Source organism: Equus caballus, unplaced genomic scaffold (genome assembly GCF_041296265.1).
Source record: "Equus caballus isolate H_3958 breed thoroughbred unplaced genomic scaffold, TB-T2T haplotype1-0000016, whole genome shotgun sequence".
In the NCBI taxonomy this organism is placed as follows: Eukaryota; Metazoa; Chordata; class Mammalia; order Perissodactyla; family Equidae; genus Equus; species Equus caballus.
Window position 1 is genome coordinate 10,086,960 of NW_027222391.1, and position 27,688 is coordinate 10,114,647.

General features: G+C 53.0%; 2 protein-coding genes and 1 non-coding gene across 48 annotated transcripts in view; 1 reads left to right on the forward strand and 2 right to left on the reverse strand.

Moving 5' to 3' along the window:
* The first annotated feature begins 5,681 nt into the window (after nt 1-5,681).
* Nucleotides 5,682-14,919, forward strand: LOC111772188 (ral guanine nucleotide dissociation stimulator). 2 transcript variants are annotated; one of them, XR_011436026.1, is made up of 16 exons: nt 5,682-5,900; nt 6,302-6,412; nt 7,281-7,474; nt 8,076-8,183; nt 8,848-9,038; nt 9,185-9,465; nt 10,249-10,464; nt 10,810-10,913; nt 11,438-11,507; nt 11,885-12,046; nt 12,286-12,354; nt 12,798-12,872; nt 13,458-13,490; nt 13,864-13,985; nt 14,191-14,282; nt 14,616-14,919. XR_011436026.1 is itself a non-coding variant. In XM_070259326.1 (15 exons), exons 1-15 carry the CDS (start codon nt 5,763-5,765, stop codon nt 14,675-14,677), a joined length of 1,866 nt encoding a protein of 621 aa, XP_070115427.1. In that variant the 5' UTR covers nt 5,688-5,762; the 3' UTR covers nt 14,678-14,919. The 2 variants fall into 2 exon arrangements, 1 of the variants encoding a protein (XP_070115427.1); XM_070259326.1 differs by lacking the exon at nt 11,885-12,046 and having other exon boundaries at nt 5,688-5,900.
* On the reverse strand, nt 7,304-7,438 carry MIR8941-1 (microRNA mir-8941-1). Its single transcript, NR_127935.2, has one exon. It is a non-coding gene; the product is annotated as a microRNA mir-8941-1 (primary transcript).
* Nucleotides 14,920-16,232: 1,313 nt separating the features above from the next.
* LOC138922831 (ral guanine nucleotide dissociation stimulator-like) overlaps nt 16,233-27,688 on the reverse strand; it is a 101,674-nt gene continuing 90,218 nt past the window's right edge. For 43 of the 45 annotated variants that reach the window (XM_070259183.1, XM_070259184.1, XM_070259185.1 and 40 more), the window contains 2 exons: nt 24,390-24,748; nt 16,233-22,789 (listed from right to left, as the gene is read on the reverse strand). In XM_070259183.1, coding sequence (XP_070115284.1) covers nt 22,605-22,789; nt 24,390-24,748 — 544 coding nt within the window. In that variant the 3' untranslated portion in view covers nt 16,233-22,604. Of the gene's footprint in view, nt 22,790-24,389; nt 24,749-27,136; nt 27,441-27,688 lie in introns of those variants that run through there. The other 2 variants (XM_070259188.1, XM_070259186.1) reach the window with 1 other exon arrangement.

Sequence of the window (27,688 nt, forward strand, 5' to 3'; positions counted from 1 at the left end):
TACAAATTTACCCATGGTCTTGCCAACTGATGACCCGTGCTCCCCCTCACCATCATAAGATGGCGTGGTGCAATTTCAGTCCTCTGTGCCCAGAGGTATAAATTTGATTTAATTTGTTACACTCTTGTAATGTGATCATGGCCTTGGATTATGTAGCAAAGTGTCCTAATTTTTCAGATATGCAAACTGAAATGGGGTGAAATATCAGGATGTCTACTTGACTTTAATATTTCAGTGAAAATATGGGAGAAAGCATGGGTGGCAGGTCTGAATAATTTACACATTGGATGAAATATGGTTTTAATTGGATGAAGTTTACATTGTTAAATCAGGTCATGGATGTTTCCAATATTGTTCTCCTTTTCTACCTGTTTCAAAAATTTTATTTAAAAAAGTAAAACGCATTCACATGTATTCTCCATTTTATTGACTTCCAGGGTACTTTACCAACAGAAGTGATGCCTTGACTGAGAATGCGAGTGAGTCTCAAGGAAGTCCTAGCCCAGGTGGGGCTTGTGCTTCATATCTCGATGCTGTGCCTCATCAAAGGGCACCTTGCACACAGGGTCTTGGCTGATGATGAAAGCTGGCCAGACCATGTGAAGGACTGCTGAGCACAGTGGGCAACAGCAGGAGCCCTGGGGGAACAGCAGGAGGTGGCTCAGCCGAGCATTTGTCTCCCCAGACCTCCCCTTCTGTGCCATCGTCCTCATCTGCTTGGCAGGACTCCTGGTGCTCATCACATGCCTGAACTGCTGTCTCCTAGTAAGCAGGGAAGTGTCGCTTGTCTTCTTACTATTGGGTTGTAAGAGCCCTTTGGATATTATAAACACATGTGCTTTTCTAAGGATCTGTTGTGCAGATAGTGTCTCCCATCGGCCAGCGGGTGTTCATAGCTCCTTTAGAGCTCGAACCAGTTGTGAAATTGTCATCTGCCCAACTCTGAGTGACTGACTCCCCTGTCCCACGTGTTTCCATCAACCCAATGGATCATGTTCAAAAATAAATAATTCAGAAACATATCAACCCACACAAATCCCTGATGGCCGGATTTTGCTCAAACACTCATACAACAGATACCCATTCCTCAAGATCGGAAGTGATGCCACATCACCGTGTTCTCAGCTTAATTTCTCTTCTCCTATCCTGCCATTCCTGCAATCTGTGGTCTGTGATCTCAGTAATTCCCTTGGAGCCGTCCAAAATTTCTTACTGCTCATCATATGTGTCTTGTAAAATTTCAACCCCAGAAGATCCTGATTATAAGCCATGCCCTAGCTGCTGCCAATCTTATGATCTTATGACAAAACAGGATTTTTTTGGTACCAGTGTAAATGCAAAATCAGCTGCATCAACTGGAAGCATCCCTAATGCCTGGAAATTCTAATTTCTTTTATGGATTGGCATATTTACTCCTTGATTTTCCACAAAGCCTGTTTTCAATGTTCCCCACATTTCTTTTTCCTTTATACATATATTCAGGGTCCCTTAACTTGCCTGATATTTCACAGAGAAATTGCTGTCTCTTCTCCTTCCCTTTTGACATGAACCAGTAAGAAAAGGTCATCTACCTTGTGTGTTTCTGTGGCCTCACCTGCAAACACCTCCTCAGAAAACCCCATGCTCCATCTGCCCTCACCATTCTATGGGTTGTTCCCTTGTAAGGCCACACTGACTCCTTTCTTACTAGACCAATAGGGGCTTTTCATCATTCATCTGACATGATCATTCAGTGGGAAACTTTGATAAGCTTGGAGCTCCTTAGATACGTGAATCTTATGTTACCTCTGTGAGCATTATAGTATCTCAACACAGATACTGCAGATGAGGAAATATACAACTTACAAATGAAGACTGTGCTCTAAATGGATTAGTAGATCCCAATTAAAACGAAAAAGAATGTGAACTATTTCATTGTTAATTTTTATATAGATTGCATGGACAAATGGTAATAGCTTGGTTATAATGGGTTTAAATATACTATTAAAATTAGTTTCACCTGTTTATCTTTACTTTTTTAAATGTGGCTACTAAAAAAAATTAAATTCCATAAGACAGATTGAGAAATTCTACTGTTGTACAGCACTGTTCAAGCCATGAGAATAAAGCCCAGAGAACGTGGTTAGGGACAATTTTTCCAAGGAAAGGAGTCGCTCTGAATGCACAGCAAGATGCAGAAAACAGTCTCATACACACACACACACAAACACACACACACAGAAAACAAGACCAACATCATCATAGAGTTGCACCACTCTTCTCAAGTGGCAAGAGGTTGCAGTCCTACATCGTCCTAAGTGGACGAACCTCAGGAAAGCAGCCAGGAGTCAAGAGAATTTACCAATCAGGAAGATCTAAAACCAGAGAGTAAAGGTCAGGATCTTTCGAGAGGTTCCCAGCGGTGGATTCTGTTAGTGATTCAATGCATTAGGGAGAACTTTGTAAGAAGCGTTGTTACAGAACTCACCTTTCCTTTCCTATGTAAAAATATACAAGTTGTGTAAAGAATAATAGCTCCTGCCAATCAATGAAAAGATGGTAGAACATGAATATCACTCTTGTAAATCACTCCTGGATTAGTGAGCCAGTCAGGGAACAGATGACAGTGGATTGAGCTGGACCTCATTAGGCTGATTCTGACTTGAAGACCATCCTATGGATCGTCTTGTGCCAGGACCTCTGAAACATGCTGCCCCTGCCACTCTTTTGCCGCAAAGGTCCACCAACCAGACAAGTCCTTGCTGAAAAATACCCTGGCTGGGCCCCTTCTGAGCACACCTGGAGGACTCTCCCCAAATCCCACTGCTTCACGGCGCTCTTCCACCTGCCACCGGCCAGGGAGACATTCCCTCCAAGGCTCACACTGTGTGTGCCCAGCTCTGGGGATGGCACTTCTCCCTCAAGTGAAGAAAAGGATCAGAGTGCAGAGCCTGTGGGCTGCAGCCATTAGGACAAGGCCTGGGGTTTGCTGCCAGACAGAAGAGAACCTGTGGTGGGTGTGGGTCCCAGGGTTCAAGAAGCCCCCGTGATTCCTGGATAGAATCCCAGAAGACGATGCAGGACAAAGGAGGGATGCTTGGGTGTGATTGTGCTTGGGAATGTCCATAGGGAGGCGGATCTGCCATTGGCAATGCCTTCAACAGTGTTGTTCATTCATCGATACGTGCTGTCTCAGGGAGTACTGTCTACCTCCTTCCAGCCCCTAGTCTCCCCTCTGGAGCAAACAGACAGCATCAGAAGAACATTTGCATTTCATTTATAATGGATAGGCACAGTGCTTGTAATGTGCTGGATGTTGCAAGCGTTTTGAATCATTAACTCCTTTAATACTCTCCGTATCCTCACAAATTAGGTACGCTTATCATTCTTGCCGACAACAGATGAAGAAATTGAGGCACTGATGAGGTGAATAACTTGCCCACTACCAATATCTAGGAAGTGATTGAGCTGGAATTTGAACATAAGTTGTGGCTCCATATTCTCTGCTCTTAACCATGTTCTTTGCTCCCTATGACTTCACACCAAGAAGACGTTGGCTCAGTGTATCCATTTTCTTGTTACACCCGGTAGCCCCACTCTTTGATCTCTGTCTGAAAAAGATGCTATTTGCATCAAAACTCTTGCACATACACAACCAAAATCACTTCTCCCCATATCCCATGTCCTGGAAAATACATGGAGAACATTTCAAAAGATTTCTTGCCCAGGCTGGGAGTGCTTCTGGGAAATCCCACTGTTCCTGTAAGAAGCCAAGGGCAGGCTGGGAGCTGGGTCTGAGGGGAAAGGTGAGCTCAGGAGTTCCCATGGGATTACAAAATGGATGGGAGGCCTCAGCAGGAACTGACTTCAGGATCTGGTGGTGTTTCAAGCTGGGTGCTAATTTTCTAGCTTTGGGTGTAGGGGCTGGTGCCGCATTCCAGGGAGATGGGAGTCTCCCTGTGTTCTTGGGGAAACCAGACCCTTGAAAGCAAGGGAATGAGGGTTTCCTTTCACAGTGGACTTGGGAGTTGAAACATTCAGCCCAGAAGAGACAGTCATGATCCTGAGGAAACTGGAAGAAGCTGCCTCTGCGTCTGCCAAGCAGAAAGCCCTCCTTCATGGACTCACTTTATCCAGATGAGACCAAGAAGGAGGACATCATGATATGCCCTTGCAGGTGGGAGATCTGTGATGATGGAGCCTGTGCCTGGGAGGCTCTGAAAGGCCTCACAGAGGTAACATTTGCTGTGAGCAGAGTGCCAGATGAGAGGCACGCCTGCCTGTGTCTGGGAACAGTTTGAGTGTCAGGGAGAAGGCACCACTGGTGCAGAGACTCACAGGAAGAAGTGAGTGTGACCAGAGAAGGGCAGAAGGGTGGGGGTGTGGTGAGAAGGAGCCTGAGAAGGGAGCGGAGGGCAGATGGGGGCACGGCAGGGCCAGGTGGTGGGAACTGGTAGGCTGAGCTTTTAGCCATCGCTCTCTGATGACATTGCTCCAAGAGCTTGCGCCCAAAAAGTACAAATCCTTAACATCTCACAAATTCTGTGTGCCAGGAAGGGGGCACGGCTCGGCTGGGTGCTTCTGCCTCAAGGTGTCTCTGAAGCAGGGCCTGTGTCTCTATTGGGGCTCGACTTGGGGAGGGTTTGGTCCCAAGTTCAGTCACATGCGTGTTGATGGGTTTTGTTTGGACTGAAAATCTGAGATCCTGCGTGTCTGTTGGCCGATCATTCCCTCCACTCTCTCCTATGGAGCCTCTTCATAGGGCAACTGAAAACATGCAGACTTGCTCCCCCAGTTCCAGAGAATTAAGAGGCAGAGAGAGAGACAGAAAGATGGAAACAGGAGGAGGGAAAGAGGGAGGGGGCTGGAAAAAATGAGTAAGAAGGAAGGGCCAGGCTTTTTATTCTTAACCCTGGGTTGCGTGCCATCCCATCACCTTGGCTGCATTCTGTTCAGAAGCCAGTTCCTGACCACTGTGTGTTCCACAAGGACGCGCACAGCAGAAGACAGTGAGCACCAGGAGCCATGGTGGAGGCTGCCCACCACATAGGCCAACACGAGGCATTTGGGTCTGATTCTAAGTCAAACAGGAGACCACACAAGGTTTCATGCCAGTGAATGGAAATATCTGAATTTCCCCTAATTTCCACCTCTTAGAGGTGCAGACCTGGAAACGAGGCCCAGAGGGGCAGGGACTTGCTCAAGGTCACAGAGCTGGAACCCAGTCCTGTTTTGAGGGGTACTCCACACTACATCGCACCCCTTCTTGTCATTCTTTCATCTCTAAGTGTGTGCATCAGACACATGCAAACCAGACCACAGGTGTTGTTGCTATTGTCTCTTCTACACCTGAGGACGTCCCGAGGGAGCTATTTCTGGCATCATCCCCATCGTGCAGCTTGGGTGATTGAGTTGGCCCTGGGAGGCCCAATGGCGGTTCTAGGACACAGAGCTTGTAGGAAAAAAGAGGTCTGAACTCAGCTGCATGTCCTCAAGCTGGAACCCTGCTTCCATCACAAGGTCCTGTGTGGGGAAGTGTGCTGGCTATTTGTGTACAGTTCTGGAGGTGACATGGGCAAGGAGGGTGAGCAGCCAAGATCCCAGAGGGGTTTTGGGTGGGTGTGATTGAAGGAAGGGGCCCAGGTAAGGGAACCTTGAGGAAGTGACCTCACTTCCTTGGAGACAGAGCCCAACAGAACTTAGCACACTGGTCTCCAGGCGCCCACATTCTAGACATAGCATCCTATTGAGCCCACTTGAGTGGCGACACTGAAGACAAGAGGATGTTCTCCTGCTGTCTCCCGAGTTGTGGAGGCTCTGGCTTCAGGAAAGCCAAGAAAAAGAGCCTTTTCAGTCACTATAGACACTGGCTTGGCCCTCACCTGCACCGCCTCTGTCCAATTGGCAGGAGGATCACTCAGGTAACACAGGGAAAGCCAACCGGGTTAGGCCACAGCTGGATGCCACCCGCACACCACTTTGAGGCTCCTTGAGTGTCGGAGGGGAGTGAGAGAGGCACGGCAGGGCTGAGCGGGGACCCACCCTGGGCAGGAGCCATTTGCTCAGTGTTGGAAGACTGGCAGTGTGTCATGTTCCCAGCCTAGGTGGTGGCTAGCAGGATGGGAGAGTGGGTGCTGGGGACAAAGCTCCTCTACCCATAGGTTAGTCCCGAGCCCTCCAGGTGTCATCTCATTCCCTCCCTGGCTGGAGGTCTATGCAGATGCTGCACGGTACCTGATCTGTGCTGGGGTTTCCTCCTGTGGCCAAGTCGAGGCAGGCCCCTCAGACCTCCCTGCCCGGCTCTCGGGCACTGTCTTTGCAGAGCTGCACGCAGGAGGTGGTCGAAGAGCTGGCGGATGGCTTCGGGTACTCCATCTCCCTGGACAGGGACCAGCTGCACCGCGCCACCATCAATAACCAGGGCTGCTCTGAGGTGAGAGTGGGCACAGAGGGGTCTTCCCACCCAGGACCATGAGATGACGAGGGCCAGCCCAGAATCCAACATCCCACTGCCGTTCTCCTGGGACCCTAACAGGGCTGTCCCCCATGAGCGTCCCACAATCCCATTCCCAAAGGAATCTGGACTTCTGCTCCTCCCCACCAGCTGCATAGGAGGGTAGGAGGGCACTCTTAGCATTTCCCTAGGAAGATTAGAGGAAAGGTTGATGTCGTTGTCACTTCCCAATAGGCCCTGAGTATCTTTGAATTTTGCCTTTTTTGGAAAATGAAACCTCGATAATGAGGGTCTCCAAACTCCCTTTAATGTAAAAGAAATAACCATCAGCGTGTTTGAAAGTCAAAGGGATTCTCAGAACGTGTCACTGCCCTGTAGACTGTTTCCAGACCTGGGAGGGGTGAGGTGGCCACATAACATTTCCCTCCAGGTCAGCGTCTGATGAAGCCTCAGGCAGTTAGAGGGGATGTCCCTCAGCCCTCACTTTGGGCGGTTCTCAGTTCTGAGCCACAGGACCTAGAGAAGCCACTTGGCATGCCTAAGCCTCTGTTCTCCTCTCTAGAGAGGGGTGTCTGTTGAGGATTCACTGGGCTGGTGCTCTGCACAGAGGGAGCTCTGTTGTCCCTCAGCGAGCAAATGGCCTCGAGGGAGCTCAGTGTGGAATCCTTCGCAGGACCAAAGTCAGATTGTACTTTGAGAGCCCAGAACTTTGCTGAGTTGGGACCCCTGTCTCTCCTGTCGCAGACGTCTGGGAGGGGCTAGGAGTTCCTGGGTCAGCTGCAGACCCCGATAACGCTGGTGGTTTGCAGTGGTGACCCTGACCCTGTGTCCTCCTCGTCCCACCCAGAGTGAAGATGAGTCCACTCTGTCTGTCACTGAGGCCTGCAGGATGCGTGCCCTCCAGGCAGGCATGATGCAGAGGCTCTCAGAGACTGTGCTGCCAGCCTTCCCCAGCAGAGTCCTCTGCAGTGTCATCACCTCCCTCTGCAGCTACTCAGGCTCCAGCACAGCCCACCAGGTGCTGGACCAGCTGTTTCCCAGGTGACTGCCCGCCTCCTCCTCAGCACAGTGGTGACTCTGCCCACTGCCAGCTGTGTGTCTTGCCTTGGGAATGTCACCGCATCTCTCTGAGCCTGAGTTGGCTCCTCTGAAACGTGGGGTGGGAGAGGATGAACTTGCTAGGCTTCTCCCAGGGATGAATGGGATCAGCCCTCCAGGTGCTGCCCTGGTGGTCGGCTCTGCAGAGAGGGTGGTGGGCCATGCTGTGGTTGCTGGTGGTGATTATTTCTCTGTCCCCCATGGAAAGTAGTCTTCCTCTCCCTTCACTGGCTTGTGGCTTTTTGAGTTTGGAAAAGCACCTGGAGAGCACCCTGTCAAGGAATTTGAGATGCCATCCAGCTGGTCCTGGTGCTTGTCCTTGGTGTAGCCACTTAGGGATCTCTAGGGCCACAGAGGGGCCACAGGCCCACTCAGACACCCGGGGTGGTTCTGCTTGGAGGTCATTCAACAATATCTATGAAGGACGTACTCTGAGCAGGACTTCTGGACACACTAAGTGTCACTCAGTGAAGGAAGCAGACAGCCTCCCTGGCCCTCCCCTCTAATCTGAGAGTCAGACAGTCACACTTGACATCATTCACAGGTCCCATCTACCCTCCATCCCGGGCGATGCCCTCATCCCCTTTGGGACACATGGAGGCAGCTTGGCCCATTGCGTGCGGGATGCTGGAGGACAGGACCACCTCCCAAAGTGAGTGGTCTTTGGGTCGAGAAGGACGGCCTCCTGTCTCTAGCAAACAGGGTGCGGGGAGAGGATGGAGGCTGTGGCCGGGTCAGGCCTGGGAGAACCCTGCATCTCACCCATCTTGTGATTCCCATGGGAGGGCTGAGTTCTGGTGGCTTCCACTCCGGCAGGACTGGACTCAAAGAGAGCTGTGCATGGGTCCCCGGCCCCTTGAGAATTGGAAGGGAGGCTGGGCTGCGTTGTCCCCTAGAGACCCACTCCCAGCAGAGTCCCAGCCCCTCCTGCCTCCCTTTCTCCACATCCAAACCTTGTGAGCACCACCGCCAGGTCCATAGTAGGAGGTGTGTGAGCAAGCTGCTCCCAAATCTGCTGGAGTCTTCATTCCAGTGGCCCACATGCATGCAGGGCTTGGGTGGGCTGTGTCCAGACCCTTGGGGAGGAGAGTGCCGGTGGGAACAAGAGACTCTCACAGACTCTGTGTTCAGCCTGCTGGATGAGCAGGCCTGCCACAGCCAGGACAGCCATCCAGGGCTCAGGGCTGGGATGGGGCCCTCCTCTGGAGGGGGAGGGTCTGGCAAAGGGGCGCAGATGCTAACACGAGTGCCTTGGGAGGGTGGTGTTTAAGGAAAGGCCGGGTCACTGACTCTCTGGCCCATCTGCCTCCCCGCAGTGCTATCTATTTCCTGCTGGGAACCTGGCTGGGCCAAGGGCAGGATTGCAGGGAGCCCCTGCGGTTTCCCTCTTGGACCCTGCAGCTGGCCACTCTGCACGTCAGCTTTGGTGGCTCCCATGTGGAGGGCCATGCCTACCTTCTGCCAGGCCACCTGGAGCATCTCAAGGCCATTGAGGCCGAACGGAAAGGTGAGGGGACTGGAGTCTGGGAAGACTGTCTGTGTTGAGGTTCATGGGCTAGCGTTCCCTTAGAGGCAGTGGAGCCCTTCCTATCTTTGGAAAGGCACAGAAACCGTCAGGTGTGTGGGTGAAACTTTCTCTTTATCCTGCTCCAGAGCCAGCTCCAAAGCTCCTGCCACTTCCAGAGCCAGAGCCAGTGCCAGCCCCCGGGCTGGAGCCAGCTGCACCTCCAGTCTCACCACGTGTGGTAGAGCTGGAGCCAGCAGCCCCTGAGTCGGCCACTCCAGGACCAGAGCAAGGGCCACCATTAGAGGCAGCCCCAGAGCCCAGCTGCCCCTGGGCCGTGACCACCGAGGACCAGCTGCGGGAGGAGAAGCTGAACATCTTGGACTTCCCTCCCCAGCTGGTGGCAGAGCAGCTGACGAGGATGGCTGCGGTGAGCAGAGGAGCTCGTGGGGCGGGTGGCCCCTGCCTTCCCGGTGCCATGAGCCGCCCCACACCTGCCATTCCCTGCTTGGGATTCCTATGATCTGGGTCCAAATCCCTGCTCCCTCCCTTATCAACACTGTGACCTGGGCAGCTTTCTTTCTCCCCAAGACTTCGCTGTCCCCTAGCGAACAGGGGACAGTAGAGACGGACACTCAGCACCTGCTGTACAGGGTGGCTGTGCCGATGAATGAGGTGGGAGAGAGTGGAAGGTGGGCAGAGTCTGGCCCTTTGGTGGGGGATGGGCACTCACTGAAGTGCTGCCAGGTCCTTGGGTGGATCCCCCATCTGCGCAGGTGGCCCAGACAGCCTCAGCACTTAGCAGGAAGGTGATGTGTATTGACTCCAGTGGAGACAGTCAAACAAATCTGGGCGTTGTCCCTGCCTCGGGGGAATGTGCATGGGAATGGGGAGTGGGACCCGAGGGGCACTGGGATGGGTGGATGATGGCCCTTCTGGTGGGCATGTGTGGGCTGCCTTCTGGAGCTTGGAGGAAGTGAGATGGGGCTGGGAGCAAATGTCCCCTCCCTTCCCCACAGTACTGTGTCCGGGGTCATCCTGGACTGGGTGCATTCAGTGGACACAGACAAAACCCAGGGACCCCCACAAGCCTCAGGCCACATGCTCTGCTTCCTGAGCTCCAGTTCTGATCTCACCCTGCTGGGCCTATGGGGGACTGTGGACGCCGAGCTGGGGTGCGGCAGGACCGGGTGACACTCCGAATCTTCTGCAGGAGCTGTTCAAGACGTTGGTGCCCGCCCACTGCCTCGGCTCCATCTGGTCCGAGCGCGACAACAGGGAACGCGAGTCCCTGGCACCCACCGTCCGTGACACTGTGATGCACGACAACACCGTGGCCAATTGCATCCTCGTCACCTGCCTTGGGGACGCGAGCATGACAGCGCAGGACAGGGCCAGGGTGGTTGAGCTGTGGATCAGGGTGGCTGAGGTAAGCCTTGGCACGCCCTGTCTGGATGCGTGGGAATTGCCTCTTGTTTCCCAGCTCTCAGGATTGAAGTCTGGGGTCTTAGTCCCTGGACTGTCCCTTGACCCTCATGCCAGGGCCACGTTGACCTTGACTTGAGGTCCCAGTGGGGACAAGCTCACTTCCTTCCTTGTGTTGAGCTACAAATCCTTGTGCCTGGCAGTGTTACTCGTCGGGTGGCAGGTGTGCCCTCCCTGGCTTCCCTGGGCATGTGTCTCCTCCAGGACAGGGGAAGTCCATGAGGGGACAGAAACCAGAGGCAGCAGAGCTTCAGCTCCCCCTCACAGCTCCATCTCTTCGCTTCCCCAGGAGTGTCGAGGCCTCGGGAACTTCTGTTCCCTCCACACAATCCTTTCTGCCCTGCAGAGCCCTGCCATTGCCCGTCTCCAAGACACCTGGGGACAAGTTTCCAGGTGGGTAGTGGGTGGTCTGCTCTCCAGCCAAGCACCATGAGGGTGAGGTGGCCCAGGCAGCCTGATTTGGGCCGGCATGTCCCCCAAAGTCAGCTGAGACCACCTGGGAGACAGCGAACGCCGGGCACAGGGACTGAGCTGGGTGCTGGGTCTCTGAGTCTCTCAGCGCCCTTAGGCCAGCAGTTCTGTCCCAGGGATTCATTTCCTTCCAGACCAGATCCTGGCTTGAGCCCAGGTGGAGATTCTCAGATGTTTCCTTTGCAGCAACAGAAGCCTCTATGCAGCTGAAGCCAACACTGTTCCAAAGAGATCTGTTTGGGACATCTGGGAATGGAGGCCCCAAGGGACAAGAGGAGAGGCACCTCCGCAGTCCCATGGGGACCTTAGAGCTCAGAACACCCCAGCGAAATCCCTCATCCAGGCCCCAGGCAGTTTGGATCTGCTGGGTTCTCAAATAAATGGGATTTGCCTTCAAGCATCCCACAGTTTTTCTTTCTTTCTTTCTTTCTTTCCCCACCCCGCAGGGAGAGTTCTCGAACCTGGAAGAAGTGGGTCAGGAGAGAGAAACGCGTGAGCAGGGAGCTGCTGGTGCAGGTAACCTGGAGGCTGGAGATCTGGAAGGAGGCCAGAAGGAGAGGGGAGGGGAGCATCCCGAGGGGATCCTAGGAGGTGAGGCTATGGCAAGGCTCGGCCGAGGCTGGGGGTCAGAGAGCCCGGTGAGGGTGGGGCAGGCCGGGGCCACTCGGCCAGGTCCCCCAAGACACCCTGCCCTCCCCCTCCCTGTCTGTTCAGCTGGGGTCTGGACGCACCCCTGGAGTCCAGAGGTCGGGGCCTTGGTCAGATTTGGAGCCAGGGCTGGGGTGAAGGCAGCGGGGACAGGGCCTGTAGCTGGCACGGGGAGCAGCCTCTCCCAGTGGCTCTTTGAGCCAGTCACTGCCCCTCTGGGGGCCTCCGTCTCCTCCTCTGGGAAGTGGAGGGAAATGATCAGCGGTGCAGGCCTCCCAGCGGGGTGCTACCATCCAAGGGAAGACAGGAACGCAAGGAGATTTGTGCCGGCTCCTCCTCGAGAGGTGAGGGGAGAGCAGTGATGACACGCAGATGACTCTGAGTCCTCAGGAGACTCCTGGAAGCAGGTGACGTTCTCCTCACACTTTTCAGCTGAGGAAAGAGGGCCAGGGAGGCCTGGGCAGGCCCAAGGTCACACAGGACTGAGTCCTGGAGCTGGGACTGGTCTAGAATCAGAGCACCCTGGAGGTGGGAGCAGCAGAGGCAGCAGGGGACTGGAGCCGATGGCCAGGGTCTGAGATCAGGGGCCTTGGGGGACATGAGGAGGGGAGTATGGGCGCACTGACCCTGTCCTCGGCCCCGACAGGAGGCGACCTCCGTGTTAAAGACTGCAGAGAGGGCCCGCCAGGGAGCCCAGGAGAGGCAGCGGCAGCAGGTGAGGGTGACTGTGGGGGAGGGGCCCAGGAGTCAGAGGAGAGGGGGCTCCCCCTCCCAGCTGGAGACCTCCTTCAGGAGAGGGGCCTTCCTCCTCAGGTGAATCTGCTGTGGCTGCCAAGCATGACGGGCCTGCAGTGGCAGTGAGCAGGAGGAGGCCTGGAAGGGCTGGCAGCAGGGCAGATTTGGGGTGGGGAAGGGCAGGGGCCACTGCCCCTGGGAGGGGCCAACAGCCAGCCCTGGGACTTGACTGATGGAGTTTGGTGTTCCTGGAGGGGAGCGGGGGAGGGAATTGTGTGTGTTGGGGTGTCCCGAGGATCCTAGGCTGCTCTGTGTGGGAGCGTGGGGTGGGCAGGAGGCTGGGCTGAGGGGTTTCAGGGGAAGGTTCATGGGGGCACCTGAGAGCGGGAGCTCATCACCATGCCCATCCCGATGGTGGCACAGGGTGTCATCCCCTCCCTGGTGACGATCTTCCATTCCCTGGAGCTGCTGGATGCTACGATGGAGGATTATGTGGAGGTGAGTGAGCCCGGAGGTGGGTCCGGGGGCTCAGGCTCCTGAGGCTGGGGAGGAGAGAGTCCTGTCCTGAGCCCTGAGCTCTCTGCATTTGGCAAAGGTCCTCTCAGCAGGGCCTCCAGGCTCGTGTGGGAGTTGGGGTGTCAGGCCCATCTCCCCAGTGGGTGATGCAGGCTCTGCATAAGCCACCGTCCAGGTTCCCTGGGCTGCTGAGGCTCAGAGCTGCCTGACTGTGTGGCCGCAGGAGGTGGTGTCTGAGCTGGACTCAGCCTCTCCCTCTGGCCCTGCCAGTGAGGGAAGAGAAGTCGGGCCCCTCCCAGTCAGGAAGCACATCAGAGGCTGAGCTGTCCCTTCCTGCCTGAGGCCTGAGTCTCCCCACGTGTCATCAGAGAGGGTTGGGTCACAAGGTCTGTTGCCTCAGTTGCTCTGCGCCCCCTCTCTGGAGCCCAGAGACTGGCCCAGGTCCAAGTCCGGGCTCTGGATGGGCCTGCCCACTGGCAGTAGTGCAACATTGCAAGAGGTGTGGACGGGGGCTAGTGCTGGCCCAAGGGGGCTGTTTCTGATGGACTGCGGCTGTCTGCTTTCCAGGGCAATGTGCTCAACTGTCGGAAATGGAATGAGGTAAGCGGCTGCGGCCTCCCGGTGGGGAGGGTGGGGGTTGGAAATCAGAGACCCCCCCGCAGTGGGCAGGACCCCCTCTGACCCAATCCCCAGGGTGGAACATTTATTTGCACAGTTCGATATACAGAGCTAGGGATCCTATGGCATTGGCGGGTGGGGGAAGGGCTGGCATCAAAGACTCCTTCCTGGAGGAGGAGCTATTTTGGGCCAAGTGTGAGAGCAGGCAAGCCCTGACTGGAATCGCAGGGAGGGAGGGTTCCCAAGTGGGCAAAGGCCCCAGACTGGCCCCTTGCCCCCTTCCTCACCCCCTCCACGAGCCCTGCAGGGTCCCCCACTCAGGCCCTGTGGGCATCCTGTGCTTGCTCTGTCCTAGCAATTCAAACTGATGGACGAGATCGAGCTGCTCCAGGAGGCTGCAAATCTGTACACCGTGCAGCCCGACGAGCACTTTGGGGCCTGGTTCCAGGCCGTGGAGCCCCTGAGCAAGGAGGAGAGGTGAGTCGGGTCAGGAGTTGGGGGAGGGCAGGGCAGCCTCTCTCTGCTGACCAGCTCCAGAGCCCATGGCCGTTGCTCCATGGTCAGCCCCTGATCTGATTGCATGGCGACCCCTGGGGCCCTTCGACCCCAGCTGCTGGCAGGCTCCAGGACGCACATGTGATGTGTGGCTCCTGAGAGCTCCCAGCTCCGCTCTGTCCTGTAGCTACAGCCTGTCCTGCCAGCTGGAGCCCCGATACCACTGGGTCAGAAAGATTCGACTCTTCTTCAAAGGCAAGAAGAACCGCTCAGGCCAGAGTGAGTGTCCAGACCGGCAGTGGCTGAAACCATGGGCTCAGGAAACATTCAGGCTGAGCGTGGGCCTGGGGAGGCAGACAGCTGGCCCTGGGTTCCAGCTCCACTGCTGAGCAGTCCCGTCCTGGGCGATTGCACTCACGTTTCTGGGACTGGTTTCCTCCTCTGTGAAGTGGGTGACGCTAAATATCAGCCCCTGTGTCAGGGACAGATGGGGTGCTGTTGGCTGACTGAGCACTGAGCACAGGGCTGGAGCACAGAGCGCAGTGGGGGCCGGGATGGGGTGTGCACTTGGTTCCAGGGCAGGCCGCTCAGGAAATGCCTCTCTTTCTCCAGACACCAGACCCCCAACCAAGGGCCCAGTGGTGGTGGTCGATGACCCTCCTGAGACCAGCTGAGCTACAGCGGGGACACAGCGTTGACACTCAGGGTGCACAGGGCCACCTCCCCTGATTCTGATGAGGAGAACTTTGTGATCCGTTTCTTGGGGTCCCCTGTTGGCCACGAGGGAAGGCACCAACCCCTCTTCCCCCTCCCCCCTTTTGCCCAGCACCTATTTCCCTATTTGGCGGGGCCATATTTTGTTGTCAATGGTAAACGCTCCGTTTGAGTATTATATTAAATTGTTGCTTCTTTCTAATCCTGGGAGTGGAGGTGTGAGTCTTTCGCTCGCAGCACTCATGGAAACCAGATCCAGAAACTCACATTCCTCCTCGAATTTAGAAATCTCCCAGAGTGAGCAGCTCAGTTTATGTGGAGAAGGGAGAAGTGCCAGTCCCCTCCCTGGCTACTGAAGGACGTGCCCAAGTGCCCCTCCCGCCGAGGACAGGATCATTGCATGTGGTTCACCCTGTCCAGGAGCAGAGATGGCCCCTCCGACCTCTTGGGACTAAGCGGTTGGAGGCGTTTTCTCAGGCAGAGCCACAACCACTAAGCTGGGCGTGTCTGTCAAACTAGCAGGTGCCTGTCCCTAGCACACGTCCTGCCCAGGACAGTGGCTGCCTTTCGACACTCTGCCGGAAGAGGGAACATTTTCCCGGTTTCTCTTGCACACAGATTAGGACCTTGTTTTCTGATTCAGTCTCCGCAATGGCTTCAGCTCTAAGTGGGGAAAATACCGTCAAAAGCTCAAAACGTGCACATAGAGAGGACGAGGCCAGAGGAAGGTCCTGTGGACATGGACCATGGGCAGGCAGGACTCTTCCTTCTCGGGCCCACTAGGGGCTCCCTGTTCACCTCTGACCTAGACTGGATCCCCCTGGGCTTCTGGTCCCTGACTCCGAATACCATTTCCTGCTTGTTGCCTATCCAAGGGGAAAGCTGTGGGATGCAGCTTTTAGGGCCTCAGCCAGGTCTCCCTCCATAAACCTCGTGCTCCCAACAATCTGTTCCAGAAAATATAACCAGAGACAACACTTTCCAACTCATCTTATGAGCCCAGCAGAACCCTAAAAGCAAAACTAGAGTTTAAAAGTAGGGAAAACTTGAGAACAGCAAGTCTCAGAAATGAGCAGTTAGTGTCTTCTACAAATATTAGAAAACTGAAGCCAACAATGTAAAACAATCATACACCAGGACAAAGAGGAAATTTATTCAGGTATGCAAGGTTGTATCAGCATTCCAAAATCAAATCAATGTGATCCACCCTGTCACAGGCTAAAGGAGAAATTTATACATATCTGTCAGTTGATATGGGGGGGCAAGTCATCAAATAGTACATATTAGATATGTCAGGTTCTTTTTCTATCAATTGCACCTCATTAAAGCTCTTACAAAAATGAACATAGATATAGAATTTACACTTTCACAAACTTTTAGAAAATGGAACAGAGACCTAAATGTAATGCAAAACAATACAACTTCTAAAAAGATTATGCAACAAACTCTAAGTGGACTCGAATCTGGAATTATGTTATTAAGATACAAACTGAAAATGTAATCTATGAAAAAAACTGATGTTAGACTTTATTTATTATTTTGGTAAGGAAGGTTGACCCTGAGCTAACATCTGTGCCAATTTTCCTCTATTTGGCCTGTGGGATGCTGTCACGGCATGGCTTGACAAGCTGTGTGTAGGTCTACACCCAGGATCCGAACCTGTGAACCCCAGGCTGCCGAAGTGGAGTGCGTGAACTTCACCACTGTGCCAGCGGGCCGGCCCCAAGTTAGACTTTATTAAATTAAAAACTCCTGCTTTGTGGAAGGCAAAATCGATGAGTCAAAGGACAAATTACAGACTGGCAGACGATATTCGCAAAACAGATATATGATAAAGAAACTATGTCCAAGATATATGTAAAGAATTCTTAAAAGTCAACCACAACAGGGGGCTGGCCCCGTGGCCGAGTGGTTAGGTCCGTGCGCTCTGCTGCAGGCGGCCCAGTGTTTCGTTGGTTCGAATCCTGGGTGCGGACATGGCACTGCTCATCAAGCCACGCTGAGGCAGCGTCCCACGTGCCACAACTAGAAGAACCCACAATGAGAAATATGCAACTATGTGCTGGGGGGCTTTGGGAAGAAAAGGGAAAAAATAAAATCTTCAAAAAAAAAAAGTCAACCACAACAAAAAAATAAACAACCTTATTGAAAATTGGGCAAAAGACCTGAATATATCCCTCACCAAAGAAGACATACAGATGGCAAACGAGCCTGAGGACAGACAACCACCGCCACAGGTCATTCGGGAATTTCAAATAAAACCTCAATGAGACACTTCTACACACCTATTAGAACTGATAAATGCAGAAAACTGACAATACCAACTGCATGTGAGGATGTGGGGCAAAGCAAACTCTCATTCATTGCGATCTGGAAAGCAAAATGGTACAGCCATATCAGAAGACAGTTTGGCAGTTTCTTACAAAGATGAGCATAGTCTTACCACACAATCCAGCAACTGCATTCTTAGGTATTTACCCAAGTAATTTGGAAATAGGTTTACAAAACACCTGTGGGCTAATATAGATAGTAGCTTTATTTATACTTTCTAAGCACTGGAAATGACCAAGATGTTCTTCAATAGGTGAGTGGAGGAAGAACCGGGGTACGGCTATAAAATGGATTATTATTATTTAGTGATAAAAGGAAACAAAGCATTAAGTCACAAAAAGACATGAATGAATTTTAACGCTTATTTCTAAGTGAAAGAAGCGATCTGAAGAGGCTATTGTAGAACACCAATTTTATGTCATTCTAGAATGGCAAATGTATAGAGACAATAAAATGTCAGTAGTAGCACGGTCTTCATGGAAGAGGAAGGAGAGTCGAATGGATAAAGCACAAGGGATTTTTTAGTGCAGTGAAACTCTTCTGCATAATACTGTAAATATGGACAAAACCTTAGATAGTTATCAAAACTCTGAATTTTACAGCACAGAGAGTGAAACAATGTGTGCAAGCAAAAAGCCACGTATGTGTCCAAGAAAATTCCCGAAGTGAATGAAAACTGTGGAAAAAATCTAACTGTATTACAAATGTATGAAACAGTCTGAATGAAGGGAGTGGGTAAAAAGGTGCAGAAATATGTAATTTGGGAAGTGAGTCGAGTCTGTAAAACTGAAGATGAAAGAAACTGTGCAGACGCACTGTATTGTAGCTGATAAAGTTGTGACCCGGGGGGTATTGTTAACAATGCTGATACTTCTATCCATGTGGACTGAAAATGAGCAGATAAGTAAATGGACAGTGAACAGTGGGCACAAGGTTATTATTTGGAGTAGGAGTTTACAGATAAGCAAGGAGAAGAGGCTAGAATGATCCACGTGGTGATAGAGTTGGAGACATCAGTGTGAACTTACTTTAGCTGAACATAGACACAGAAGGCTGTGTATAGATAGATTTATAGGTGTTTGAATACACACAGGCTACTACACACAGATATATTTCCCTGCTATGTCCGCTGAAAGAACCTAATGCCCTGACAGCTGCAAACACACCTGGTACCCAGGTCTTAATTCTAATACCACAGTCCAACAAAAGGAAACAGGGTTTCCAATTCTAGGATTCGGGAAGGAAATGTAAGAAAATGAGACTAAAGTGTCATTCAACATAAGAAAGTCATGAAATGCTACTCAAAAAAAGCCAAGAATGCTGGGGGGACGCCAAAGGGACACATCGGCTAACTGAAGGAGCTCTCAATCGCCAAAGCTGGAACAACCTGAGCAACAAAATAAATAAAGTTGTTGGATTATAATCCGGAGAATGTATGAATATCAATACTGTACCAATGTAAATAACTGAATAATAAGGAAATGAAAAGACACAAATCTCCTGTGCGGGAGAATACCAATGATTCATTCGGACATTCTGCTCTAAAGGAGGTTGAGGCTAACTCTCCGCTTCTTAGGCGTGGGCTGCACAGACAAAAGTCCCTACAAAGGGCACGGTGTGGACAGAGGGGACAGAGTGCGCAGGGGAGACATCTGACAAACGCTGCCTCAGCCAGGTGACCAACATTAACATCAGTGGGGGGAAGTCACAGGGAGAGCATGGACCCTTGAAATGATGAGATGAAAATGGCAATTTACCTCTCTGATCTTCTTGCCCCAAATCCATAATCCCAATCTAATCATGAAAATAAAACAGACAAATTCTGTTGGAGAACATTTTACGAAACACCTGACCATTACTCCCTAAAACTACCAAGTTCTTCAAGAACAAGGAAAGCCCGAGAACCTGTCACAGCCAGGGGAGGCTAGGCAGAAAGGACTAAATGTAGTGTAGGATAACAGACAGGATGTGTTCATAAGAGTAGAAACTGCGAACGGAGCTGAGGGAAACTCTCTGTACTATCACAGCAAGTTTTTCTAACTGTACAACTGTTCAAAAAATAAAGTGAATTAAAAATCAGAGTACTAGCGAAATGCAAAATACCTGGAAACCATGAGTTCTGAACATGTCTCCAGACTCCATTATGTGCCCTGCACAAGCACTGTCACTACAGTCACATTCTTCATGAAACAGGATAATGATACCAAATTCATAGTTTCTGGGAGATTTAAATAATGAATATAACATTTCTGGCATTGTTTCTAGTAAAAATTCACTACTTAATGGAAAAATTAATCGGAATTTTGGGATACGTTATTTTTCACCCCTCAGAGACCCGCTCCTCTCCTTCCACTCCCAGGGTTCCCGTGCTGTTTCCGTCCCTCAGTCTCTCTTACACTTTGAAAGCAGCAACAGTCTGTTCCTCACATTGACCTGGGTGACTTTTCCACAGAGCAGACCTGATCACGGCTGTCCCCTCACATGAAACCTGCACTTACCATCCACTAATTTCAGAATCAAACCACAATCCTGTAGCCAAAATATAAGGCTCTTTCTTAACCTGACTGTGTTCTCTCTGACCAGGCTCATTTCCCACCCTCTGCTATGCAGGATTGGTCAGGTAGGAATAATCTGCATCACAATTACAATGTCGTATTGCAATTTTATACACACACCTTCCAGTCTAATTACCCCCTAAATGTCCTCCTCTCCCGGCTCATCCTGGAGTGCTCCCACCTCTCGATCACCTGGGAGGATTCCAACACCTTGTTCAAGGCTGAGCGCAGTCACAAGCTTGTCTGTGAAGCTTTCACTAGACTCTCACTGAAGAGTCAACTTCTTTGGATAGACTTCACCAGAGTTCAATGTCACCTCTGGATATTACAGTTTTTTTACATCTCCCATCATGTTTAGCCAATGAGTGCCTTGTGAGAATAAACAGTGTCTTAGTCATTACTTAATATCCAGAATAAGATTTAGTGCCTACCATACATCAATTGCTGGGAAAAAAAAGATTTTTTTAATGACTGTAAAAACAAACTATTGAAGGAGGATAAACAGACATTCCCAAAATGGGAGACAAAGAATAAACCATGAAAGACGGAAATACTATTGAGGAATGAAGACCCCGTGATTAAGCACAGACACTGGAAAAGAGAGAACAGAGAAAGAAGTTTGATTCCTGAGTTTCCTTCCAGAATCAGTCTGTACCGGCAGGGCTTGGTGTCACTACATTCTCTCTAACTTATTTTCCCTAGTGATGCCCCCAAAGTAACTACCAATAAAAAGGCTCCCTCACACCATCACACGTCCCCTCAGCACTTGTGAAAATGCTGTGCTCACCTAGATGTCATCACAGAACAGCCTGAGAGCACCGATCCACCTTCCTCCGTGGACGAGTCATCGCGTTGGAAGTCACGCCTCTACAAAGGTCAGATGGCCCCTCCTGGGCCCTTTCTCACTTGCTGTCAGCGAGGTTCTACGCTTGACACAGCCCTGCATCATCTCATCAGCTTAACAACTGCTGCAGCACTGAACACAACAGCAAGCCGTTACCCTGTAAATATCCGTGCAGATTGTTCACGCAGATGCTAGCGCTGAAGTGACAGGAGTGCTTCACATGGTGACCTGTTATTAAGTCCAAAAGTTTGGTCACTGTGCCGACCCAGAATCTGAGCGGCACCGTCAGGAGGCAGAGAACACAACCTGCGGCCCCTTCTGCAGAGAAAGCCTTTAAGCGACCTCCCGAGACACCTTCCCTTCTCCAGGGAGCAGAGGAACATCGCCTTATCTACCCAGAAACTTAATGCCAATCACGACACGCCAGTTGCAACAGCATAAACACCAGCAGGACCCAATGGTGACAGGAAATACCTCTGCTTCCCTCTGCAACTGCTTTATGATCATAGACCAAATCCTTCCCCAAACCATCCTGCTCAGCATGGCCTCAAAAGCAAGTGGCTGTCGCTCTGAACTCCTACAAAGAAATGCTGCCCTGTGTTTCCTCCAACGCTTGCAAATTTCAGCCTCGACAGGCGATCCCAGTAAAACAGAGAACAAGAACAAGAACTCAGGAGGCTCTTCGACCGTCCCCCAACCCACCGCCCTCCCACAGCAAAGCAGGGCGTCCAGGTCGTTCCAGGACAGGGAGCTGTGGGGAGACGGGAGGCGTCCACACCAGGCGAGACACAACCAGGTGAGTCGCGGGGAGGCAGGTAGAGAAGCAGGCGGCCTCCCACTCCCTCCGCCCGGACTCAGCCGGCTGTCCCTCCCTCGAGCCCCTGAGAGCGGGGAGCTCAGCAGGCTGCCTCTCTGAGCCTCAGACAGCCGCCAGGACAGCCCCGCCATCGCTGGGGAGCGGGGACGGAGGGGACGGAGGGGACGGAGGCCACGAGGAGCCCTGTGCAGCCCGCGAGCCCCGCGCCCCGGCCCTCGAGGACAGCGCCCCGCAAGCCTCAGCGGACACGGCGGGCCAAGGCCGCGCCGCCGCCCGGAAGGCTGTCCGGGACCCGTGCCCGGGCTCAGGGCGCGTCTCCCCTCGGAGCGGCCCTCCCGCCCCGCTGCGGCCCTGCCCGCCGTCCTCCGAGGGCCTCCTCGTCTCCGCGGAGCCCCGTCAAAGCGCTCCCGCCCGGGCTCCCCGCGGAAGCGACGCCCGGACCCCGGCGTCGCGGGCCAGGGCGGCACAGACCGTCCTCCGCCGGCCGAGCGCCCGACGCGGCGCGCGTTGGACCGGCCGCCCCCGCCCAGGAGGGACGAGGCCTGGACGGGACAGCCCCGCGCGCACTGGGCTGAGGGGAACCGGATCGTCGCGGACGCCCGCGAGGCCCCAGCTTGCCGGCTCTCCGCGTCAGGCACGCCCCTCACGCCGGTCTGAACCTGCAGCCCCTTTCACCGGCTCCACACGCTGGCACCGCCAAGCCTGACGCGGATGTCTGGGGCTTCCCCATTGGCTCAGGGGCGGGGGGCGGAGCGAGTGAGGAGGCGTGGCGAGCGGGGAGGCGCGGAGACAGAGGAGCCGGGGCTGCAGCCTGCAGCCTCACTGGGGAAGGCCAGAGAGCGTAAGTCTGAGTGACAGGCAGAGCGGGGAGGCGGGGCGAGGGGGGCGTGGCGAGCAGGGGGCGTGGCCACAGAGGGGCGGGGCAGTCGAGCCGCCCTGAGTGGGGAGACGGCAGGAGCGCGAGGAGCAGTGTGAGCGGAGAGGCTGTGCCAGCTCGGGAGCACAGCGTGTTGGGAGGCGTGGCCAACAGGACGGCCCCCGTGGGGGCGGAGCCCAGGCTGGCCAACTGCCTGCTCACAAACGCCTGGAGCCGCGCCCCTCCTGCCCGCTGCCTGCTGGGAAATGGAGTCTTTTTTTACTGGAAACAGAGAAGCTGCGTGTCTCTGCCCCTTGGCCTTTGGGAAATGTGGTCCACAGTCGGACCTTCGGATCAGATGCCACAGCCCTCCATGCCAGAAAATCCCAAATGAACGTGTTAGGTCATTGATAACTCTATGTTTAATTTTTTCTAAACAAAATTCACCTTGAGGTGGAAAGTGGCTCCACGAAGTTGAGTTTCGTCACCCAAAATAACTGCAATATTTTCCGTATTCTGCCTGCAGGAACCAAAACACACTTGTTTGGGTAGGTTTCCCAGGTTTTCCCTGTAAATCGAGATGAGGCAGTAGGTACAGTCCCGGACAAAGACAGAAGAAAAGAGACAAATCCATTTCCGGCATCCATGGCCTCTGACTCTGTCTTGACCCTGAAACAGAGGTTTTCAGCATATTGCTACTTAGGAAGACAGAGGCTCAACACAGGAATGTGAACAGCAACAACCAGAGAAAGCTTTGTGTGCTCGCCCCTGAGGGCTTCCTCAGGGGCCCCATCTGTTCTTAGATTTTCCTAGGTAGGAGCCATCCTTCTTTGTCTCTTTGTATGCTCTGGGGCTTTTGGCAGAAAACTTACCATTTGGAATATTATGACGTGACAACTAGGGAAATCAGGTTCTCCCCCTCCCCAGCGTTTCTGGGGGATGCTGACTGCAATCGATGGTGATAGTTTCTTTAGGAGATATTCTGATCCAACCCTGAAAGTTCTGTAGTGTTTGTCATGTGTGGCCACTGAACACTTGGATCTGTTAGCCTAAGGATCTTCTAGAGATCCTGAGTTCAGTGGGTCTTAGGATGTCCTCCTGGGGAAACAGGGCGAGGGAACACTGTATGTGACAGGGAGAGCGACTGTCTGCTTTGGTGTAGAGAAAGAGCGTGGCAGACTGCATCCAGTTCTCCTTTCATTCTGGCACACAGAAGACTAGGTTTCCTAGCCCTCTTGGTTTTCGAATGGACGTGTGGCTACTTCTGCCCAAGGCATCACTTTTAGGCCAAAGGAGAAAGGAGGGTGTGTAAGGCCCCAGGTGCTCTTTGTGTCCTTCAGTGGCAATGGAAGAAGGCGTGAGTTTCAGATGGTGTAGCAACAAGGTCATAGGGTCTCCATCAGCCTTGCCCAACGAGACTTGGGAAGCAGGGTTCCCTTCACCCCGGCGACCAATATTTGATGTAAATCTGAGGAGAAATACATCTTGAGTCATGGATTTCTTAATCATTGCATTTAATTTCTTACCAGAGCATTACCTAAGGTTGTCCTGAAGATTACGATGACCTACCCTCTCAGATTGTCTAAAGGGTGATTCTCCCAAAGCAGAATTTCCCGAATCTCATATTGCTATGGTCAGAAGTCGTGTCTGCTGACGGCTGCTTGTCACATATCAGGGCCCTGCCAAGAGACTCTAAGTCTGATGGGGAGTATTGCATGTGGAAAGTGTATGGAAGTGTTCTGGAGAGATATCCCTATGGGAAGGTAGCAAAGCAGAGATGGTCGCAGGAGAAGCTGAAGCCCAAGCCTGCTGCCACTGGGTCTCAGCCAACCCTCAGGGATCTCTGGAGCTGGGACGGCCCTTTGGTGTTGTCCCAAATTGAGACAAGGGGACCAGGCTTCTTACTCTCTTATCTGCCAGACATGGGCCCCTGGCTGTCCCTGGAGAGGGCTGCATCCTCTGGTTAGGCGCTTCCCTATGCTGTGGGAATGTCCTGTGAGGGAAAGAGCTGTGAGCTGTCCTCAGCCAATATTCCCAGGAGCTGTGGGGTGGATGCCTTGGCCTTGAGCATGAGTCTGGGCTGAGTCTCAATGTTTCAACGGCACTTCTCCTTCACCGTGGTCTTCCTTCCCAACCCAGTTAACAAACTCCCCATGGGAGGATGTCCCTGGGAGGACTTATGTAGAGCTCTGCCTTTCCCTGTGATTGGCTGAGAGAAAGGCATGGGGGAAGACCAGAATCTCTCTCTCCAGCATTCAGACCCTCTTACCTGGGGGCTTCTGGAGAGCTCCAGAAGGGTTCCGACCTCGGCTGACACTGCTGAAGTTGTTCCTGTAACAGTGGCCACGGATTTGCTGTAGTCTGGCGCTTGTAGTTAGGGAGAGTCCGATTCCCTCCACAGAGCCAGAACAGTGTGCTCTCCAAGGTCTTGGCATCACAGGGACAGGCCTGGTAGACATCGAAACCCAGGGGCAGGTTGGCGAGTCGAGGGGCGTTCTCGTTGGTCTCCTCAAGGGTGAAAGAAAGGCCAGTCTATGCTGGTAATTCTTCCAGACACACCTAAGCCAGGGGGCAGCATTCAGGAGAATGGTCGAGTCATGCCATTCAGGGACAAATCCTAAGCCAAGCCTAGAGAAAGGCAGGGTTCTGGACTCAGGTTACCCATCCAGAGATGCTCCTGTTTTGGCAGATAGAGAGGGTGTGAACATGGTTCCCAGGGCTCTAGAACCCCCTGGCATGGCTCTCTCACTGTGATGAGGCAAATCATGTCCAAATCAGCAAGACGGGTGTTCAGGGCACTGTGAGTGGGGGGAGACGGCATTAGGCTGGATGGTATGGCTGTCAACTGGACAGATTTTTTGTTAGCTCCCATAAATGGAAGATGCATCTGTGCATGGACCACACAGCAAGAAGTTCTCGAGGTCCGTGAGTGAGGAGTACAAACGCCGTCTCATCGACCACTTTGGAAAGACTGAGTTGAATCCCAAAGTGGCCTTGTTTTCGCTTGCACTGGAAGCCAAGATGCAAGCATCCGTCCTTAGACCTGGAATAGTTTAAATGGCACCCAGCTTACCAGTTCCTCAAACATTTTGAGCATTTCCTGCCAACACCATATTCACCTGAGGCATTTCAAGGGACTCACATTGTTACTTTCTCTTCCCCTAAGTCAGCTCCTAGGAAGCCAGTTTTGGTAACTTCTGTGTGCCTTGAACAAGAAACATTTCATCCAGATTTGCTAATTTCTTTCCTCGTGGACTTCCACAACCTACTTCCAATTTGGAAACCCAAAGATGGGATGAATGGTGCCTCCTGTGTCCACAGCTGTACTCCCACAACAAACTAAATATTGCTACCTGCCGGGTCGGCTCTCAGGAGCACCCCAGTCCCGGAGGAGACTCTCTTGGGACACCCATGCCTTCATCCCAGCCCTGGGCTAGCCCTGGGACCTGCCACGACTCTTTCTCCTCCGAGGGACAGCACAGCCTTCCCCACCTTCCTCTGGCAAGTCTCTTTGCTGGGTGGCTGTGCCGCATCAGCAAAGACATGGGCTGCCGGGGACCAGGATTGATCCTCAGCTTCCCGCTGTGCTGAGATGGCCTCCCTGGCAGAGCCCAGCCTGCCTGTGTCTGAGTGACACTTGCAGCCACCAGGAAGGAGGGGATAACTCAGAAGTGCCAAGCGCTTCACCCTGCCCTTGTCTTTCAGGCTCTTTCCAAGGGACGACATTGCAAAGGGTGGGTGGTCACGCTTTCGCTCCTGCTTCTGGACCCGGTGCTCCTGTTGAGCTCAGAGCAGTGTCTGTTTAGCACCCAGATGGGAAGCATTTCAGCATTTCCCTTGGTAAGGCTGTGTCCACGCACATCCACAGATCATCAGGTTGCTGACATTCCCCGCAAGACCCCCAACTCACACCCTTCTTAGGCCTCCTCTTTCAAAGCTCCCAACAGGAAAGGCACATATCCCCATGACAGAACCACAGCACAAGACTGTGGAAAAGAACACACCCAGCCGAGGGGCTGCACACTTGCTGGGCTCAGGCACAGCAACGACTTTAGGAAAATCACTAAAAATACTCCAGATTGTGTAAATTTGGGACTGTCCGACACCACAGGCCTGGGAAGCACACAGGCCCAGAAGTCACCCTCGGCAGCAGGGAGACTGTAGGGTCATTCCTGGTCACGATGATGATGAGAAAGGCTGGGGGCATCTAGGGAATTTCTGCCCCAAGATACAACTGTATGCAAAAGTGCAGAGATGCTGAAAATCCTGCCTCACAGGGAGCACTAGGTTTATGGAGGGAGACCTGGCTGAGGCCCTAAAAGCTGCATCCCACAGCTTTCCCCTTGGATAGGCAACAAGCAGGAAATGGTATTCGGAGTCAGGGACCAGAAGCCCAGGGGGATCCAGTCTAGGTCAGAGGTGAACAGGGAGCCCCTAGTGGGCCCGAGAAGGAAGAGTCCTGCCTGCCCATGGTCCATGTCCACAGGACCTTCCTCTGGCCTCGTCCTCTCTATGTGCACGTTTTGAGCTTTTGACGGTATTTTCCCCACTTAGAGCTGAAGCCATTGCGGAGACTGAATCAGAAAACAAGGTCCTAATCTGTGTGCAAGAGAAACTGGGAAAATGTTCCCTCTTCCAGCAGAGTGTCGAAAGGCAGCCACTGTCCTGGGCAGGACGTGTGTTAGGGACAGGCACGTGCTAGTTTGACAGACACACCCAGCTTAGTGGTTGTGGCTCTGCCTGAGAAAACGCCTCCAACCGCTTAGTCCCAAGAGGTCGGAGGGGCCATCTCTGCTCCTGGACAGGGTGAACCACACTGCAATGATCCTGTCCTCGGCGGGAGGGGCACTTGGGCACGTCCTTCAGTAGCCAGGGAGGGGACTGGCACTTCTCCCTTCTCCACATAAACTGAGCCGCTCACTCTGGGAGATTTCTAAATTCGAGGAGGAATGTGAGTTTCTGGATCTGGTTTCCATGAGTGCTGCGAGCGAAAGACTCACACCTCCACTCCCAGGATTAGAAAGAAGCAACAATTTAATATAATACTCAAACGGAGCATTTACCATTGACAGCAAAATATGGCCCTGCCAAATAGGGAAATAGGTGCTGGGCAAAAGGGGGGAGGGGGAAGAGGGGTTGGTGCCTTCCCTCGTGGCCCACAGGGGACCCCAAGAAACGGATCACAAAGTTCTCCTCATCAGAATCAGGGGAGGTGGCCCTGTGCACCCTGAGTGTCAATGCTGTGTCCCCGCTGTAGCTCAGCTGGTCTCAGGAGGGTCATCGACCACCACCACTGGGCCCTTGGTTGGGGGTCTGGTGTCTGGAGAAAGAGAGGCATTTCCTGAGCGGCCTGCCCTGGAACCACAGTGCACACCCCATCCCGGCCCCCACTGCGCTCTGTGCTCAGTCAGCCAAGAGAACCCCATCTGATTTAGCGTCACCCACTTCACAGAGGAGGAAACCAGTCCCAGAAACGTGAGTGCAACCGCCCAGGACGGGACTGCTCAGCAGTGGAGCTGGAACCCAGGGCCAGCTGTCTGCCTCCCCAGGCCCACGCTCAGCCTGAAT